The 20,092-nt window shown below is 34.8% G+C and overlaps 1 protein-coding gene across 1 annotated transcript; it reads right to left on the reverse strand.

Annotated features, from left to right (window-relative positions):
- Nucleotides 1-3,111: 3,111 nt before the first annotated feature.
- Nucleotides 3,112-18,658, reverse strand: cpo.2 (carboxypeptidase O gene 2). The gene is made up of 11 exons (XM_002937111.4): nucleotides 18,512-18,658; nucleotides 15,384-15,459; nucleotides 14,565-14,689; nucleotides 13,298-13,412; nucleotides 10,368-10,469; nucleotides 9,733-9,837; nucleotides 9,347-9,457; nucleotides 7,086-7,176; nucleotides 5,742-5,944; nucleotides 4,963-5,047; nucleotides 3,112-3,506 (listed from the first exon to the last, which is right to left on the reverse strand). Exons 1-11 carry the CDS (start codon nucleotides 18,589-18,591, stop codon nucleotides 3,235-3,237), a joined length of 1,365 nt encoding a protein of 454 aa, XP_002937157.1. The 5' UTR covers nucleotides 18,592-18,658; the 3' UTR covers nucleotides 3,112-3,234.
- Nucleotides 18,659-20,092: the final 1,434 nt, after the last annotated feature.

A 20,092-nucleotide genomic window follows, 5' to 3' on the forward strand; every position in this document is an offset into this window, starting at 1 on the left:
GTTTAAACCAGGAAGGACTGTTATACAATCAGGTGTCAAGGGACAACTCTAATGCCACCATCCAAGGACATAAGGGCTCTGGCACACGGGGAGATTAGTCGCCCGCGACAAATCTCCCTTGTCACGGGCGACTAATCTTGTCATGCAGACGATTTCGGCAGATCACCGAAAATGCCTCGCGAGGCATTCTTGTCACGCAGGCGATTTCGGCAAATCACCGAAAATGCCTCACGAGGCAACTTCGGCGATTTGCCGAAATCGCCTGCACAGCGAGTGCCATCCCACCGGCGAATTACATTTTCGCTGGTGGGATGGTAGTTCGGGGAGATTAGTCGCCCGTGACAAGGGAGATTTGTCGCGGGCGACTAATCTCCCCGTGTGCCAGAGCCCTAAAAAGAAAAGTTGCGCTTGTGTTTTTTATTACTGCATTTTGAATATGCCACAGTGAGCCCACATTCTGGTAAAAAAATATCTTATCTAGTCTCATGGTAACTGTAAATTACACAGCAATCCATGCAGTAGTCCACATCAAAAAGATGTAAATTGCTGTTTAAACTGGTACAGAAATTCAGAGTTCCCAACCCAGCTGGATCAACCAAAGGATGCCTGGAGCACTTGACTCTATGAGATTTGATATGTGGTACATTTTATCTTGGATTAACTCCCTTGCTTGAGAAAAGATGAATCATCCCAAACTGAGGTGCAGAATTTTTGTTGTTACACAGTTTAGTGTTTCAATAACTAAAATACCCTTTCCAACTGACATAAGGGAATCCATTCAGCTTAGAAGAAAGAATATTACATCTTAATATTCATAAAGGGTGAGAGCCTGCAAGATCTGTGAGATTGTGGAGTGCTCTACCTGAATCAGTTGTACTAGCAGATACATTAGATAGCTTCAAGAATGGGTAGCTCAGAGGTCCCCAACCTTTCTAACTCGTGAGCCACAGTCAAAAGTAAAAAGACTTTGGGGGCACTGAGAGCAACATCCAAGGGTTTGGATGCAAGTAAAAGTAATGGATTATCTTACGCAAGTGTTGTCTAACTTATTACATGTCTCCGGCCGATTATGTTTCATACAGTTTATATAGATTATGTTACATAATGATACATATCAAATCTATGTAGCCCAAAGGCTGACTGGAGTAAAAATCCTTTGGAAATCCACATCTACCCCTCGGGCATCCAGGCGGACAGCACTCATCTACCATACAAATAAAGGCTTCACAAACCCCCTACAAAATAAGAGAACAGAAGGCCTGAATTTATTTCTACTTTGGATAAGCTCACAATTCAAAAAACCAAAAAACACAAATGTTTGCTAATTTATTAAAAAAAATCTGAATATAAAAAAACTTCTTTGAATAAAATTGTGGAAAAAACTTGAATACCTTGAAGTTTAAAGCTAAAAAAAAAAACCCTCAAAAAGCTTGAATTGAATAAACAGTTTAAATTTTGCCTAGGACAGCTCTTGGTGACTTCTACATGACCTTGCATGCTTTTAGAGGCTGAAATTTTACATTTGAGTTCATTGCGTTTTATTAGCTTAATAAATACATGATTTGAAGGAATTCAAGTTTGACCGCAAATAAACTTGTGGTAAAAATTAAAATTCAAACATTGATAAAACAGTCTGTTATAATGTACAACTAAATAATGGTCATTATAAAACTTGTCTAATAAATTTGCTATCTGGGAAAGTCCAAGTGACAAGAGAATATCCAATGAAACTGAAACAAAGTAAAATTCAACATCAGCATAAAATTGATTTCTTTAAAAGCACTCATGATATTGAGATTCCAACATCAATATAAAAAGAGTTTCTTGCAATAAGGGATCTCTTGTAGCCTGGATTGGATACAAGAAATATTTAAATAAGATTTATTAACACATATTAGGGCTCATTTCAATCCGCAAGCACAGTTATACTCCTTTCCTTTCCCCCACAGTGAGTTGCAAGTTTAGCCCCTTTGAGAAAAAATGCAAGCGCACTTTTTTCACACGCATTGCCCTCTGGCAACCTCAATAATGCTGGAATTATGGGAAAAAATGCTGCATTGTAAGATAAAAACTTGACTATTGCACTAAATGTCACTTTGCTCATTGCACTTGCAGGTGTAAATGAGCCTGTATTGTTCCAGGTAGTAGTCTGGTTGCCATTTTTATTTGTCTTCCTGTATGCATAGTATATAGTGTGGTTAGTTTGGAGTGGTAGTCTGATATGGTCTTTTCAATGGAAAAGTTGTTCTGTCTTACACATTCATTTAATAGATGTATTTAGGCTTTCTGTAGAACCTGGAACAGGTGTAGGCTGCAATGGTGTGATTCTCTGATGCCATTATCTTAAGTTAAAGAAGTGGTAGATGGTTTTGGTAATCTGCAAGTTTTCTGGCTCTCATATTCCTGTGCTAGTTTCAGGGCATTCTTCCTAAAATAAGTAGCAATATGTCTATAAAGGTTTTCATTGATCTTGGCAAAACATTTAACAATGCAGGGAGGTGCTGACTGTAAATAGTTATGACCCCCATATGGGGTTTACCTTGACATGGATTGCTTATTTTACATAACTTTGTAACTAAACCACTGTTTTTGAAAATACATGCATTTTATATATATTAAATTCCCTCTCTTTTGTATGCTTGTTACTAATTTGGCCAGATCAGTTGTACTTTCATTGTTCTTGTATATTTTACTTAGCCTTGAAGTACTCCCACAACCCTTTTTGGATTTTTATGTGTTTATGTCTTAATATAAATGGCAGTCTTTGTTTAACGTTAGAAGGAAAAGTGTATGAATATATTATTAATAGAAGTAAGAATATCTGCCCACCATGTCAGTACAATGTGTCAGCCCTGCAAGAACATCTCATATACCAGCAAGCTCTACCAGTTTGTATTTTTACTCTGCTGGGGACATATGACTTGACACATTATTATTATTATTATTTATTTATAAAGCGCCAACATATTCCATGGTGCTGTACAATAAGTGGGCTTCATACATTGGACATACAGAGTAACATATAAGGCAATCAATAACCGATACAAGAGGTGAAGAGGGCCCTGCCCAAAAGAGTTTACAATCTACAAATCAGAAAATGAACAAACCTCCTGCACTCTCATACACATTTTATTATGTAATAGAAAATGAGATTTAGTTTTAAATAATAAATGATGGTACTCATGCAGGTGTATATAATAATATTTTTACAAGATCATTTTAATTGTCATAGAGTTATTTAGCTATGCCATAGTAGATGCAAACTGTAAATGATAGAAAAACATTTAGCCAAAAAGAAGTCGTTGTCACTCCACTATTTTCAAGGTATTCTTCATTTATATATTCAACCATGGACATAACAGCAGTAGTAGTTTCTTCACATGTAGGCTTGATCTGATCAGGAGGGAGCACAAAGCCATAGGTGCCATTATCCCTAAGTTCCAATGTGTATGATAATTGTATTCCAAGTTCAACAGTCCAGTCCCCTGAAGATCCAGAATCATAATCTGTAAGAAATACAAATAGAAATTCTGTGAGATATGTAGAATATAGTGAGCCCCCTTAGGTAAGAGTAAAACCTAATTTTTTTAATCATTTAAAGAAACACAACATATATACTAGGCATTTATACGAAAAAAAAATTGTTATATTTACTGGTTTATCTAATATTACCATGTTTTGATATGCATCTTTTACTGTTTTGCTCTTAAGTGTTAAGAACTCATGGTTTTTTTTCAATATACATTACTTCAACATTTTTACTGTTTTGAAATTATTTGTAATTGTAATTTATAGCAGTGTATCCTGGTTCCCTTTATTTAAATGATGTAGCAGAAGTCACTTCTTCTCCAAGTATTTTAGACAGCTGGCTTCTGCTATATTGTTATAGGTACCTAAACCAGAAGTGCAGAAAATATAAATACACAGATACTGCGTTAATTAAAAATTGCAATTGCAAATAACTTTAAAGCTATTGAAAATGTCTAATCTATAACTGAAAGTTGCATACATATACAATTATACTAGCACCACTTCCTCTGTTTTGGTGGAATTCCAGTTTAAATAAACATCAAAAAATATATATACATATAGTGGCTCGCTGACAATGTCAAAGCAAAGCATCCTTTTCAGCTTGACTTTTTCTAATTTGCTTGCTGTGCTATGGCTCAGAATCAGAATGCACAAGCAGGGGGAAACAAGGTGCTGGCAAACTCCATACTCATTTAGGGTAAGGCCCCAAGAGGTTGATTGTCAGCCTGCTTATAGGCCTTGTATGCTTGAAAAATCTTCTTACTGTGCCTGTATTTAGTGGTGGGCAAATCTTTTTGGCAAACATGGATTTGTGGCAAATTTCCATGTTTTGTCATTGGCAAATTTTTTTGCAAAACGGGCGTCAAATTTCCCAGTGGAAAAATTTGCTACACAACAAAAAATTGCATAGAACTCAAAGGGTTGTCATTTTGCTGCGCTAAATGCTCCTACTGGGGCACTTAACTCATGACTAATGTGTCTACACACTTTTTTGGTGCAAAGGTTAAATCATTGAAAGTGACAAAAAAGTGGAAAAGTAATTTTTTTATTGTTTATATTGTGCAGTAATTGCTTTTGCAGTCACCTCAACTTATTCCAGTAACATGATAATAAAACTGCATATATACAGTAATTTCAAGAATACACAACAGTATAATTATCCACACCAACAGTATTGCTCACGCCGAAGTCTTTCTTGAGAGCACAAGCAATGGCTAGTCAAACTAAAGCTTAATGCTAATAACTGTCCAATAATTGTTCTTTGCTTTAGATATTATATAAAGCCCTATCTGAAATCCATGGAACTAGGTTTGATATGTGAGTGCACTACATTTATGTATTCAGGCACACTTATAGTGAAGCGTCACATTTGTTGAGCTTCAGAACAGTTTTTAAACTAATTGGATGCTCAGAAATAAAAGTAATACTTACACAATATAACAGCTGAAGATTCATATTCATACTCATTGTTATGTTTTTCTTTCATTTTAGCTACTGCATTCTTTGCAACTAACATCTGGAAAGAAATTGTACAGACATTCAATATTTCAAATTTTTTTTTAGATATTTGTTATTTTCCAAATAATTGCATAAATATCCAAAATCCTCATCTGTACATTCAAACCCAAATGCAAGTTCTGAGATATAATCTTGAATTTTGGGAAAAGACCTAACAAAAAACATTTTTTTTATTATACATTATCGATCTATCTATCTCTCTGTCCATCTGTCTATCAAAGGTGTTTGTATATTCGCCTGGGTCTGAGTGGGATGTATAATCTCTGTAAAGCACTGCAGAAATGTGTGAGCTCTATATAAATAACATATATAAATACATTTATTGAGAGGTTTGAGAGAGAGCTGGTCAGCGCTGGTCAACCATTTGTCAGTCACTTCACTAGTTACCACATGCTTACCAGCATAATCCTTTAAACTTCAAAACAGAGACTGTATTAGGGAACCACATGCTGTATTAAGTGTATCTATAAATAATTCTGTGAATATAATAATAATACTGCAGTATCACTCTTCCCTATTGTCCTTAACTTGGCTGACCAGTCCTGAATTTTATCCCTCAATTTAGAGGTCTTAAAGTTCCAGGTAGAAGTTCTTTGGTTGGATTGGGGACAGGGTGTAAATGTGCATGCTCAGCAGCATTCTTGTCTTTAAATTAATTAGATTTTTATTTATAGAAACAACATATCACTTACCATTTCATCATGATTTGGGGAAGGGTCCTTCTTGTAACCGTATGGAAGTAGAATCATCTGCCCGTAGGAATGAATGGTGAGGTAACATAATATGTCAGATTTCGTCTTTTCAATAAGACCAGACAATGCTTTGGTTTCAGGTTCAGATGCTGCCTCCGGACCACAAAATGTATTGCTGTTACAGTCCCTGGAAGCTCCAATAGCTTCAAAACACACATAGAATTTTACAAATGTTTATTTTTATTTACATACATAATGTATATACTTTTTATATTACATACTTTTAACCCTTGGCACTACATTGAAGCAGCAAGGTGTTAAACAAATATATTTATGACCATAATTATATCACTATGTGTGATTGTGATACAAACAAACTTGGTTTTCTTGTCAGAGTTTTGTTTTTGCCTTTTAATAATTGTGGCAGATATACTCAGGCAGTACTAGGTACAAAGAAACGTTTTTGCCTGGTACAATTTTTCAGTAAAGAATCTTGGTGTCAGTTGCTGTTTAACTATAATAATAATCTTTAAAAATATGCTATACACAGTAGAGATTTTATCCTCTATAAAAATTATTTTTGGGCCCCCTTAAACGGAAGGGTTAAGGCATTTTAAATAAAATACATTGAAAATGCTTAACAGTCTGTACCCTTCTGGGCCACCTATAGTTCCTGGACACCCCCTTTCAGCAGTCACAGTTTTTAGTTACACTCCTAACTATAGATATGGAATAAGGAGCAATTATTCAATAAGGTGTAAAAGTCATACAGAGTAATAATACATAGTCAATCACAAGGATATTAAAGAAGCAAACTTAAATGCATATCTTTATGCTTCATAATACAATATTGCTCCTTCCAAATATCATATTGAAATTATATGGAAACTTGTGAAAGAATACATAAAGCGGATGTAGCGGCACTTCCCAACACATGACTTATGGCTTAAGTTTAATAAATAATGTTTTCATAATTACCATTTTTGCTTTAGTCAAGCAACCTAACTTAATCATGTATCTGACTTTACTCAGTCACTTAAAATTAACTATCTGTTATCATATTATGAAATCATGTTGTTATCATGCTTCAGTAAGATAAAGTGATTTTTGTTTGTATAAAAGCAATACAATTAAAAATTCTTCTGCAGTAGTTAAGAAAATAAAGCATGTTAAAAACAGACTGTCTGCCTTTTACGGCCTCCAGTATCCCTACCAAACTAGTGACTACAAATGCTGGTGGAGAAAAGTGGACCCTTCGCAATGTGTGACTTTAGCCTTAGAATGTTCCATTTCATCTTCTTTGGATAAGACAGATATTTATAGTGATACCAATATGCAACTTACAGCACCATTGAGAGTCAAAGTTCCTGTTTAGGTCGACTCCATAGCAAGTCCCATTTTCATGTGGAGACCGATTCTTTCTCCACAAACGGTTCTGTGTTTTGATACATTAAATGAAAAACAATAAGGAATATAGAAAATTCTTGGTGGTCTTTAGAATCAAAAATGTTTTATTTTTTTTAACAGGCTACCGTTATCTATTTGATACATTTTTCACCTGAATTTTAGTTGATTAATAATAAAAGATAGTGAATAAAAGATTATGAATACAGCACATAGTGCAAAGTGCAATTTCAGCTGCAAAACAGTATATTCTTTACCAACAGTGCAACAATTTTCTAAGAATTCCAGTGTAATTGCGAATGCTTAACAAGGCGTGTGCACCAAAACAGATGCAAATTACATTGAGTGCAACCCACCAAAAGTACCTTGGAATTACCACCGTGTCGAGGCTTGCAATAGTTCAATAGTGCAATAGCATCCTTGTGTGCACTTGTAGTAAAGGCTTGATGGGCACATTGCCACTCCACACAAGTAACTGCATGTTATTAGGAGCATATTTAGGCACAAATGCATGGTAAATTTTGAATTCAGACTAGCTATTTGCACTTGTGCTCTAGTTTGTCAATTAATCTTAGTATGTTTTGTCTGATGAATAGTGATGAGCGAATTTTATTCGCCAGGTATGGATTGTTTAGCAAAACCGTGAAAATTTGTGGTCACATAAAAAAAAAGACACGTCAAAACAGGCGTGTCAAAGAAAGAGCAGGATCGTGTAAAAAAGGCACAGTTGCATCAAAATAGGCGTGTCACATAAAAAAGGCGCAGTTGCAAAATACGCGTGGCTGTGTCAAAAAAAGATGCACGCATCAAAGAAGGCGCACATTTTTGACCGTTTTTGCAAATATTCCAGCAAAGCAAAATGGGACAGATTGTCTCATAACTACTGATGAATCATCCATCATGACTTTATTACTATAGGTGTTGCTTTAAGGCATCTTTGCATATATTCAGGTATACTATTATAGAAGAGTCATATTACCAATGGTGTAGCTAACACTGCAGCTTTAGGCACCTCAGGCAAGTACAGTAGGACTAAAGGATAATCATGTGGGCTTTTTTGCAAGGGGACATGATTACTTTTAAAATGTATGTTATAGGACATTATACAGATTATACAGATTTCACGTAGAAAAGAACAAAGAAGAAGAGACCACTTCTTTAGACTTTAGAATGAAGATGTTAACTTTCATTTGAAGCAGGAAAAATGGTTCGAACAATCATAATAAAACCTTGCGTGACTTTGCTAATTCACACTGAGTTTCAGACCAGATTATCTTGGCAAGCTTTTTCTCTGCGTGGGTTTCATTTATTATTAGCCGAGTACAAAGGCTTGAGAAATCATAAAAAGAACCCTGTGACAAAAGATGCATTGAAGGTACACAAATTAGTTTAGCCACTAGGTGGCAGTGTGTTCTAAGGTGAAATTATACAGCTGTGTGAGATAGTAAAGTGAATAAAGGAAAGAGGAACAGGAAACAGAGCGGCCATTTTGGCAGTGAGAAGGTGAAAGAAATAAGTCCTTGTCAGGGAAAGTTTAGGAAGGGGAAGAGTGCCAAAACTGTGTGCTTTATTGAAGTTGCATTTTTTATGCCAGCAGCGAATCCACTAAGTCCCACATTAGCTCTAAGTCAGCCAATGTATGGCCCATATTTAGCCTCCCCAAACAAAAAAGTCACCCCACGCCTGTGCTTGTGTCAGCAGACATACTTGAGCTTGATTTAGAAATGGAGGCAGGAGGAAGCAGCAGCACTAAGTGTGACTATATGGAAGTGCAAGGACCTTTAATAAATGGGATTTTCCACTCAGCTGACTGCAGCCAATTTAGCAGCCTTGCATCTTTTATTTATTTATTTATAAATGATGGTTTGCTGAAATGTCATAGATATAGTTATTTAAAAAATGCGTTGAAGGCATATTATTTTCATTTCAAAAGTCCAAGACCACAGTGATAAATTGATATTCTTGGTCTGTATGTTTTTAGTTGGGAAATATTAGATTGAATGTTTTCCAGGAGCTGCTAAATGATTAGATATTTAATGTAAAGCACTGGGTAATATGTTGGCACTAATCAAAAAGGATATTAAAATGTATACATCAATCAAATGAACCAAATAATTGTCACCTGCTTTGATTTATAATCAATGTAATATTTTATTTATTAATCATGAATTAATAAACACATATTCCTTTACGAATCTTACCGTTGTCCAGGTGTAAACATATCCATCAATATTCATCACTGGTAACACATAAAAGTCTACTTGCTTGAGGACATTGGCCAGTATGGCATCTGTTTTGTAATGTGAAACAATCTATAGTATAAAAAAGACAATAAAAAAAAGTTGTTCAAAATATATTAATACATAATACATTAATACCTGTCTACATAGAATGTTCAATATTTTATCTCTCTAAAGATCTATATTTATCTGTCTAAAGTACAGTTTATGTAACTGTAGGAGCAACAGAGAATTTCCCTTCCTTATGACCTGTTCGTTCTGGCAAAAAAATATTTTAAATAAGAAAAGAAAAAAAATAGATGGGAATTCAAAATGAATATTCTATAAAAAAAACTAAAATAACTTACCTCATTTACAAACCACTGGCAAAATGCCACAGAAATCCATTCTCTTGCATGAAATCCACAGTCTATGAAGAAAATTTTCTTTTGCTTGTCTGATGGCCAACCAATCTATAAAAATGAAATTCAATTAAATGCTCTTATTTTGAAATATATAACTGTACAATGCATATATACTAAAAATACACCATACTTGTGGAGGACAAAATGCATTTGACTGCAGTGACGAAGTAGACAGAAGTAAAGTTCTGATGGACATTTGCAGGTTCTGCAATCTGTGGGGTACAGGGGATTCTGTTGTGAGGGGCCCAGTTAAATTTGGACCCAAGGAGAGGCTACACCAGGGACAGCAAACATAGGTAACTTGTGTAACTTTAGGGGGAACATTGCTAGCAAAGTGTTACATTTTATGTATAAAACTTTATATGCCAAGATAGGATGTTATGTGAACCCACAACTTATGTTTTCATTTTGTTTTTAATGTAAAAGAAAATATATGGCTTATAAGTAATACAAAATGGATTGGTTTGCATTTCAAAAAGCCTATATTAGCATGGGCTTCATACTGACTGTACAAATGTCATGTAAATTATATTCACCAACCAGAAACACTAACTATAATGATTTTATTCTGAACTTACTTTTAAATAGTACATTGGTCGCAGTTCATATGTGCATCCAATATAATGCTGTGATACAATTTCACTGTGTTTTTCTTTCATCAGGTCCATCCAGTTATAAATCTGTGAATAAAGATACATGCCATTACAAGTCTCTTGATGTCACTTTTACAGCCCTGTTAATAAAGCACAACATAGTTTACTGCAAGGGGCATGGCACGCCTTGCCAGTTTCTGCTAATACAGGTAAAGGATCTGTTATTCGGAAATCCATTATCCAGGAAGATTTGAATTACGGAAAGGCCATCTCCCATAGACTCCATTTTAAACAAATTATTCTAATTTTTAGAAATTATTTCCTTTTCCTCTGTAATAATAAAACAGTACCTTGTACTTGATCCCAACTAAGATATAATTAATACTTACTGGAGACAAAACAATCCTATTGGGTTTATTTAATGTTTAAAAGATTTTTAGTAAATTTAAAGCATGGAGATCCAAACTATGGAAAGGTCCCTTATCTGGAAGACCCCAGGTCCTGAGCATTCTGGATAACAAATCCCATACCTGTACAGGTATAGGACCCATTATCCAGAATGCTCGGGACCAAGGGTATTCCGGATAAGGAGTTTTTCCGTAATTTGGATCTCCATACCTTAAGTCTAATAAAAAATCAATAAAACATTAATTAAACCCAATAGGATTGTTTTGCCTCCAATAAGGATTAATTATACCTTAGTTGGGATCAATTACAAGGTACTGTTTTATTATTACAGAGAAAAAGGAAATCAGTTTTAAAATTCGGAAATTATTTGATTAAAATGGAGTCTATGGGAGACAGGCTTTCCGTAATTCGGAGCTTTCTGGATAACGGGTTTCCAGATAAGGGATCCCATACCTGTACTAGAAATATAATGGTAAAGAGGACGGTCTGAGGTGATTATTACAGTATGTTAATGATAATCTTTATGATGTCAGTTTCACTATGGAATATGATGTGCAATACTTTTACTTTTTAAAATTAATGTATGTGGAACAAGATCAAATGTGTTCTAGATTATGCTTAAAAGCAATAGCAGATGGAAACATATTAAAAAAAGACTCTTTCCATTCTGAACATACTGTAAAGTTACTACTGTATGCAAAGTTGGTAAGGATTTATAGAAACTCTAACATTTTGAAGCTATTCCAGGAGCAAGCTACAGAGGAATGTGAAAGATTTATTAAAACAGGATATAAATGTAATGATCTAGCGATAGAATTACAAAAGGTTAAAAGCCTACAAAAAGTATGGCACAAAAAAAAAAAATCTCGGCTAAGATACAGAAATTTGATAATAAAGGAAGAAGGAGAAGGTTAAGTGTATTAGTTAGTCGTACTGTACATTTTAAGCAATTGAGCAGCAGTTTTTCAAGAAATGTAAATATTTTGTTTCCTGATTCAGTTATAACTAGTTATAATAGTTGTAAGTGGAAAAGCAAAACTAAAGTTAAGATAATAGTCCCCAACTGTTTAAAACAAAGAGATAAAACACTTTGGCTAAAAAGAATAATAGTTTTTCCTTGTAAACTGACAAAACATTCAGAAATAGACACAGCGAGAGAAGAGTTTGGCACATTCACATCTGTAGTATAGGCAGTACACTGTGAAAGTACATTAGTCAGGGCATCAGAATGAGCCCTGAGTTAAACAGTGGTAGTATTGATAACCCCCTTAACATTTTCAGAGTGAACATGGGGGGAAAATTGTATCTAGTTGCCAGACAAGATGATACAAAGGGGCCGATTCACTAAAGTACGAAAAAAGAGTGATATTTATATCATGCGTTAAAAATATTATCACTTCTTATATTTTGTGAGTTAATGATCGATTCACTAAAAGGACACTTGTCTGAATTAAGAAGCGATGTTATTGTCGTTATTTATGTTGCAATGACATATTTTTAAGCGATATTTTAAGCCATGCAATATATTTATGCCTTATTTCGTAGCACGCTATATTAATGCATGCTATTATGCATGTAGCAGTTACTTTCTGAAAACTACTGTTCTGAAAATGACCATTTCCCTGAAAACTGCAAACTCCATCTTGTCACCACAAACAGTCACCAGCTGCAATGTTGTTTAGTAACACCTACTCCTGGGAGTTTCACAGTAATTATCGCTACATTTTATGCTTTTAACGCTTCAAATATGTCTGTTAATTATGCGTTAGTATTATTTCTATTCAATAATTACCTCAATGCGATGGAAATAATGCTTTGCGATAATCAGGATTTTTGCGCATGCGATATGAGTAGTAACGCATTCGAAACCGATGAATCGGTACTTAATTATCGAACACTTTTTTACACATAAAACTATGCATGAATCGTTAAAGACCTTTAGTGAATCGGCCCCAAAATGAGGAATAATGTTTATCTATGTTTAAGTCTGTCTGTGACAATAAAAGTAATATAGTGAGACTATATGGAGTTTTGCACTACTATAGACTTTGTACTATGAATGTAGCATGTGCTCACACAAATTATATATGGTAGTGTATTAAGTAGTCATACACATACAAAAATCATCCAGATATCAATTAGACAGGTTTAAAATCCGATCGGGGCAAGGATAGCATTGGCTCATTGAAATGGTCCTTGACTCAATGGCCTGCATTCCCATCGTTTTGATCCAATCGTTTGGCCAAATGATTGATCAGCACAATATCACCCAGCTCAATATGGGCAAATCAGGGAAAGATCCTTACATTAATGGCCAGCTTTACCTAAACATTATACTTTGTGCTGTATTACCATTTGTGCTCCATTATTGTTTAACCCCATGCGCTGTATTGCTGTAATATCCTTTGCCTTGTGAGCCTTGTGCTTTCTTTCTGCCTTGCCTTGATGTGCCTTATATCAGAATGAAACTTTTTGTAACAGCAGAGTCAACATAAACTCTTTCTTACCTCATCCATTGGGTGATATTTAGTATAGTCATAATTTTCTAAGGATGCTTTTTGGATTTTGGGTGCACTCACGGTATTGCTGTCTATAAGTTTCTGAACATCATTTATAAGGACCCTTGAAAGAAAAAAAAACACAATTAGTACAGTTCAAGACTATAGCTCAGATAAATTTTGTAAATGCTTACAAGGTTGTATATATTCACAATTACACTGTCAATGACAAAAAAGAAAGTTAGGTCCATGGCTATTACTCTAGTGGGGGCCTGGGGCAGGCAGGAGGATATTGCACAGAAAATTTAAATCATATGTCTGCACTGCAGCATTGCAGTAGTCAAAATATCCTTGTGCCATAGGCCTAAAATATGCCTCTATAAAAAATAATCAGACCAATGCAGGCGTTTACTTGTTTTATTTCTTCTACGTTTGAAACTCTACTCACAGCAACTTTTTTTCAGTTTGTGAGACATTTTACAGTATTGGCCTGTTTGATTCTGTGATTAATATGTTCTGTAGTAAACAACAGGTAAAAAAATATTCTAGTGCTCACATAGGGGCACATTTCCTAACCCACGAACGGGCCGAATGCGTCCGATTGCGTTTTTTTCGTAATGATCGGTATTTGGCGATTTTTCAGAAAATTATCGCGACTTTTTCGTAGCCATTCTGAAAGTTGCGCAAAACGTTGCGATTTTTTCGTAGCATTCGGATTCATTCAAGCTTCAGTATGGTGAGTTTTCTTGGGCCAGGTTGGAGCTGCAGGGTGCCATTGAGTCCTATGGGAGGCTTCCAAAATCATGCTAAGTCTGAAAGTTTCGCCCGCCGCTTACGAGCGCTCAATACAAAAAAGTCGCGACAAGATACGAGCGAATCGTAATGGCTACGAAAACTCGCGGTTTTTCGCGCAAATCGTATTGGTAACGAAAAACTCGCGACAATTTCCGAAAAGTCGTAAAGGCACCGAAAAAATCACAAAAAATACGAAAAAGTCGCAAAATGTTCGTTTTCCAATCGGAATTTTTCCAATTCGGATTCGAATTCGTGTCTTAGTAAATCAGCCCCATATACTCACAATATATAACTTTTGGCTTAATATCATCTTGAATATACAATACTTACAAAATACAAATACCTCTCTATCTTCCATCTGTATCTCTTTCTTTAGTGTTTCTAAGAATAATGGTACCCCTTTCATTGTGTAGGCCTGATTATTTTCATTTTTTCCCCAACTTAGTAATTAAATGTGTTTTAAATTATATGAGAACCTTACTCATAAGGAATAGAATGCTGAAGAAGTTTTTGCTTCATCTGTTCCATGTAAGCAAATGGGATTTGTACATGAATATCGCTTCCTTCATGGATCTGCTCAACTGTTTGTGGCCTCCAGAGGTCAAGCTTTGCAAAAGATAAAAAGTAAATGGAGATATTTAGATTAAGTTTAATTAATTTAGTGCCCATAAGACACTCAACTACTGAAATGAATATTCCCTAAAACACAATTTATTTACATAATGTACATAACACATACAATATTATTGATGCATAAGTTCAGAAAGTAGTTTATTACATACAGTAATTTAGAGGTGATTCCTTATTTAAAATTTGTGATTTATAAATATATATAAATATATAATATATATAATTTACAATGCTTATCATCCTTTTATGTTCTGTTTATTAAAAGAGGAAATAATTTATGGATAGAAAACAACTCACTAGCTGAGGGCAAGAAACCCAATGTTGGGAAACAACTTGAGACAGTGACAAGCAAAGATAAATGAAAGGGTTAACACAGGATGCTGGCAGACATTGATAGGCACTAGGAAGCACCAACTAATCATATTTATTGCGATGCTGAGCCTTTGTAATGGCGTATTTCTGAGCTAGTGTTTTGACATTTTTACATTTCATTGCACTTCTTCATTTGTGGTCTTCAAGCTTGAGTTGTCCATCTTACCATTATATGGGCAATGCAGGCCAATTAGAAATGTTTAAAGTATTGTGCATGAGACATGTGTCCTCTAGGTGGTATCAAAGGCAACTATAATGCTTATCCCTTGCAAACATTTTTGTGTTTATTCTCACTTACCAGCCATTCATTTGCCAAAGTTTGCAGATATTGTGCATGTTCTGATGTCTCTGGAGTGATTTTAAACACATTATCTCTGTAAGAACACCAAATACTCATCAGATGTAAAACCGTGAAAAATGGAAATATCATTTACTACAGGTATCAACCATTTTATTTATCAGGAAAAGTGATCAATGTTTGACTATTGATGACCAATATTGACATCTCTGCAGACAGAACTGGACTGCCATAGAAACAAAGTCCAGGACACATATATAACGTCTCAGTATGAAAACAGGTCAATTTACCAGTAAAATACAGCACATTCTGAAAACTCTGATGATCTAACAACACTAAAACAATGGAAAATGGTATTGATTAGGGGGCTTATAAAACAGTTTCTTAAATTAGATACAATTAAACTAACATTTAAATGTAAATGTGTTTTTATTTATACTATGCAAGATAAAGAAACATACTAACATTAATACATTTATATTAATAATAATTAATATTAATATACATTAATAAATCCTTACAGTATTTCAGTTTTTTGTTATACTACTACTTTGCTTTAGTTTTTGCTTAAATATGTCTACAAATAATGCAAAGAAACATATGCTGTTGTACAAGTACTTGATTGCATAAATTAATAAAATGTTAGTTACAAAAAAACAAATTACTATGTCATAAGCATGACCATTTTAGAACAGACAGCTAAGCTTAGAAATAGAAACAGAAACATTTTTCTGGAAAATATAGCAAATACACAAATAGTAAAATGATCGAGACAGGAAAAAAAAGTACTTTTTTTCTATCGCCCAGTAAAGATCCACTTAGAATATAAATGAGAAATGACTATTTGTGATATTAGTTCAGGTGAAAGAAGGAAGGGTATACGGTAGTCTGCAAAAAGACAGTTTTATACTGTATCTTTTTGCATCCCAATAAATTGGGTAACAGTCCTACTTAGCACAGTCAGGGGCAGATTTATCAAAATGTGAGTTTGGAGCTTACATAAAAAGTCACCCACGTTTTGTTCATGCCTATGGGATTTTTAGAAACATATTTATCAATGGGTTAAAGTTAGAATTCACCATTTGATAAACCCATAGGAATTAATAGAACATGGGTGACTTTTTATGTATTAAGCTCTAAACTCACATTTTTATAAATCTACCCCTTAAAGTTGTATGCACTACACCAATATAAAACCTCCTGGAAAAAGGTATAGTGGTCAGTTAAATTTCTCTGCTGAGGTCTGAGAACTATAACAATATGCATACAGGGGTGTATGATCATTATCACAACAAATAAAAACACTATAATAATTTTGCAAAAATACCTTTAGGTTTTTTAACCATTATTCCAACACTACAATAAAAGTTCAAAACAGTTTTAGCAGAAAAAAAATATGAACATTAGTAAATGGCCCCCATAGTCAACCCTGATAAAGAATATTGTATTTCCTAGATAAGGTTACTGCATAAACAAAGGAATAGCTGCAAGGTAAAGTGCAGAGTGCAAAGAATTTCTGTAAAAGCATAATCTGTAGATTAGTGTGAAATGCATGGTTCAAGGCTGTTTTATGTTCCCCTGTAACTAAAGAAAAGTTTAAACAATGAAAAAGTGAAAATATCACTAACCATATAACACACCTCTGATGAGTTGCTATGGGTTACTAGATAGCGACAAACAGTTTGTTTGTAGGGATGTGTGAATAGTATTTTTTACAAGTAATAAACATTTTCATTCATCTGTGATAGAATTTATCCATGTATTTTGTGTTTTTTTGCAAGGGTAAAAAATGACCATTGCTGCCAATGCATTTGGTGTAAGCAAAAAGGTAAGAAAAGGTAGAGCGATAGTCAAGTAATTGTTACTTGACGTTCCTAAACCTGACTGTTTTGCCAACCTGACTGTCACTTTTCAACCTGTCAGTTATAGTTTCTAGTGAAGGTGTCCCCAACCTTTCTCACTCGTGAGCCACAGTCAAATGTAAAAAGACTTGGGGAGCAACACAAGCACCATAAAAATTCATGGAGGAGCCAAATAAGGGCTGTGATTGGCTATTAGGCAGCCTCTATGCACCCTATCAGCTTGCAGGGGGCTTTATTTGGTAGGAAATCTTGTTTTTATTCAACCAAAACTTGCCCCCAAGTCAGGGATTCAATAAAAACTACCTGGTTTGGGGGCACTGAGAGCAACATCCAAGGGGTTGGGGAGCAACATGTTGCCCCTGAGCCACTGGTTGGGGATCACTGTTCTAGTGCTAATGGACTCCTGGTGCACAAATATGGCAGCCCCCTCATAGAGGAACCTGTGGGGATCAGATAGGTAATGTAAAAGCATCTGGCAAATACTTTTATGGTCAAATTCCAAGGCTCATGCAAATACAACCTTATGAACATTGTAAAAATATATTAATTTCTGGTGTCAGTATCTCTTCAAAATAGCTTTTAGTATGATGTAGTGAGTGATATTCTGATAGATTTTACTATTGGTCTTCATTTTTTTCCTATGGTTTTTAAATTACTTTGACTCTAACAGCTCTTACCCTACCAAGCAGGCAGTGGTTTTAATAAGAGTGGCTTAAATAGAAGATAAATAAAAATTGACCACAATAAAATTGTCACCCCCAAAGAGCAATCATTTTTTGGTGATGAGGTCAGTGACCCCCATTTGAAAGCTGGAAATAGGCATAAGATGAATGCCTATAATTAAAAAAAACAAGATCTGCTGTTTTTAGCTTTTTAATATGCAATAAATAAAACAGATGGATAATTACTTCTGCTGAATTGATAAAAACCTTCATTGCAGAAGCCTTTATTGGAAAGAGTAAATTAAACCACCATACAAATTAAAAAATTAAGACCAATTGAAACATTTTTAAGAATAGAACATTGTATAACACACTATAAGTTGAACTACTACTTTTATGGAAAATTAATTTACAACTAGTACATAGTATGTATAGGGATTTAAATTTCTTGCATAGTTGCAGGGCGGTACAAATTCATGTTCTACCAGTATATGTTGTATAAAGCTAACAATCCACATGAAAAATCAAGAGCCTTTTCCCCTCACCCTCATTTCTACACTTGTATTTCTACTTTGCCCGGAGATTTGTCTTTTTCAACGCTTACCCATTGTACTGAACTGTTAAACAAGATCCCTCATACACTTGAACTCCAAGAAGGAAGATTGTCCCGAGTAAAAAAATCATCTTTTATGTGAAATATTTTATGTTCTTGTCCTGCTTAGAGCATCAGTTTGAACTCAGAGTATATGAGTTACTTTTATTCACATTATATATATGTCCTTTGTGAACTTTGTAATAAAGATAATGCAATCAGCAACATCTTTTTTTTACATAATAAAAACTCCCAGCTCCTGGGCAGACTTAGTATAGACTTATATAAAACATAACGCCCTAATGGTTTGCAATTTAACTTTATCTCTACATGCTCTGCTTAATGTTTTACAGACAAATTAGGCAAAAGTAGTCTTTAACTGAACTGAACTTTACCCCAGGCAGTTACATCAGTATATATTAAACCAGAAAACATAGTGTTGTAAAATGGTCATTATTATCTATTCTACAATATACTTTAAGATACAAAATTCTACTTTAATTTGTAGTATTTTTCTCATTTATTTTATTTAATGGACCCAAGAGATACAACCGGAATAACAGCATATGGGTTTATTGGACTGATGAGAGTTAAATGTCATAAACTGCTAGTCCATGATTTGTCAATAGCTGCGAAAATAAAATCAACTAGAAAGGGAAGTTTGAGAACAATGAAATCTGATCTGTTGTTGGCTCCACCCATTTTTTCTAACCTTGGATCACAATTATATAGTAAAAACCACTGTGAAAAGTTTTAGGGACCCTGGTTTTAATAGTGTCTGAATGGCAGCAATTTATATTTCCCCATTGAAAGTCAATGAGGGACATCTGATTGGAGGTTGGTGGCTCCGCCCACTTTTACTAACCTGGAACTGCAGTTACCCAGTGACTTACTGCAAAGTTTAGGGACCATAGGATTAATAGTTAAAGAATGGCAGCAGTTTAAATTGAAACCAATAAAAGTCAATAGGTGAATTGTGATTGGTGGTTGTGTCCCCTTTTTCTAGTTGAAGTCACCCAGTGACAAACTGCAAAGTTTGGGCACCCTGGCATAAATAGTGTGTGAATGACAGCATTTTATATTTAAGCCAATGAAATTCAATGGATAAAATCTGATTGGCTGTTAGTGGCCCAACCCACTTTTCCTATTTTTGAACTGCAGTCCCCAGTGACCAACTCTGCAAAGTCTGGGGTGGTTGTGCCCCCTTTTTCTAGTCGAAGTCACCCAGTGACAAACTGCAAAGTTTGGGCACCCTGGCATAAATAGTGTGTGACTGACAGCATTTTACAATTCACCATTGAAAGTAAATAGGTGAAATATGATTGGCTGTTGGTGGTTCAGCCAACTATTTCTAACTTTGAATGGCAAATACCCAGTGCCTAACTTTGCAAAGTTTAACAACATTAGAATTAATACTTAAATAATGGCATCAGTTTAAATATAAACCAGTGAAATTTAATGGATGGAGATGGATTGGCTGTTTGTGGCTCCGCTAACTTTTCCTAACCTTTAACCTTTGTCCCCCAGCGACCAGCTGTGAAAAGTTTGGGGACACTGGCATTAAACGTGTGAGAATGGCAGCAGCTAAAATTT

This window comes from Xenopus tropicalis, chromosome 9 (assembly GCF_000004195.4).
Source record: "Xenopus tropicalis strain Nigerian chromosome 9, UCB_Xtro_10.0, whole genome shotgun sequence".
NCBI lineage: Eukaryota > Metazoa > Chordata > Amphibia > Anura > Pipidae > Xenopus > Xenopus tropicalis.

What these genes read in the sequence shown, in the direction of transcription:
- cpo.2 (XM_002937111.4), bottom strand. Translation starts at nt 18,591, where the DNA reads ATGATTTTTTTACTCGGGACAATCTTCCTTCTTGGAGTTCAAGTGTAT. An exon ending in AATATCACCCAATGGATGAG is followed by an intron (nt 10,470 to 13,297) that starts GTAAGAAAGAGT and finishes CTTTATTCACAG; the next exon opens with ATTTATAACTGGATGGACCT. An exon ending in GACCAATGTACTATTTAAAA is followed by an intron (nt 9,838 to 10,367) that starts GTAAGTTCAGAA and finishes TCATTTTTATAG; the next exon opens with ATTGGTTGGCCATCAGACAA.